The sequence below is a fragment of the Eimeria mitis genome, genomic scaffold (assembly GCF_000499745.2).
Source record: "Eimeria mitis Houghton genomic scaffold, Emh_scaff1114, whole genome shotgun sequence".
Classification (NCBI taxonomy): Eukaryota; Apicomplexa; class Conoidasida; order Eucoccidiorida; family Eimeriidae; genus Eimeria; species Eimeria mitis.
In genome coordinates, this window is record NW_013567671.1 from 9,910 (window position 1) to 10,362 (window position 453).

The 453-nt window shown below is 53.2% G+C and overlaps 1 protein-coding gene across 1 annotated transcript in view; it reads right to left on the minus strand.

Moving 5' to 3' along the window:
* EMH_0029880 (uroporphyrinogen decarboxylase, putative) overlaps positions 1 to 453 on the minus strand; it is a gene marked incomplete at both ends in the record, with an annotated part of 6,175 nt that overhangs the window by 3,112 nt on the left and 2,610 nt on the right. Inside the window, one exon of the mRNA XM_013494353.1 lies at positions 139 to 432. Coding sequence (XP_013349807.1) covers positions 139 to 432 — 294 coding nt within the window. The remainder of the gene's footprint in view (positions 1 to 138; positions 433 to 453) is intronic.

The window sequence follows — 453 nt, forward strand, 5'->3', positions numbered from 1 at the left end:
GAGACAGAAAGGTAGACATAAATATATATTATATAATAAATGAGAAGAAACAGACGGAAAGAGACACAGCAGCAGTGGCAGCAGCAGCATGAGCAGCACTAACAACCCCACAAGCAGCAGCAGCAGCACCACCACTACCAGCATCGGCAACATCACCAGCAGCATCAGCAGCAGCAGCAGCACCACCACCAACAGCACCAGCAGCACCACCAGCACCAGCAACAGCACCACCCCCGGCATCAGCAGCACCACCACACTAGCATCAGCAACAGCAGCAGCAGCACCACCAGCATCAGCAGCAGCATCATCATCATCATCATCATCATCATCATCATCAGCATCATCAGCAGCAGCAGCAGCAGCAACAGCAGCAGCAGAAGCAACAGCAGCAGCAGCAGCATGAGTCTGACGGTTAAGAATTTGTGCTTCGCCCTGACGGCCCGAAATTCCGGC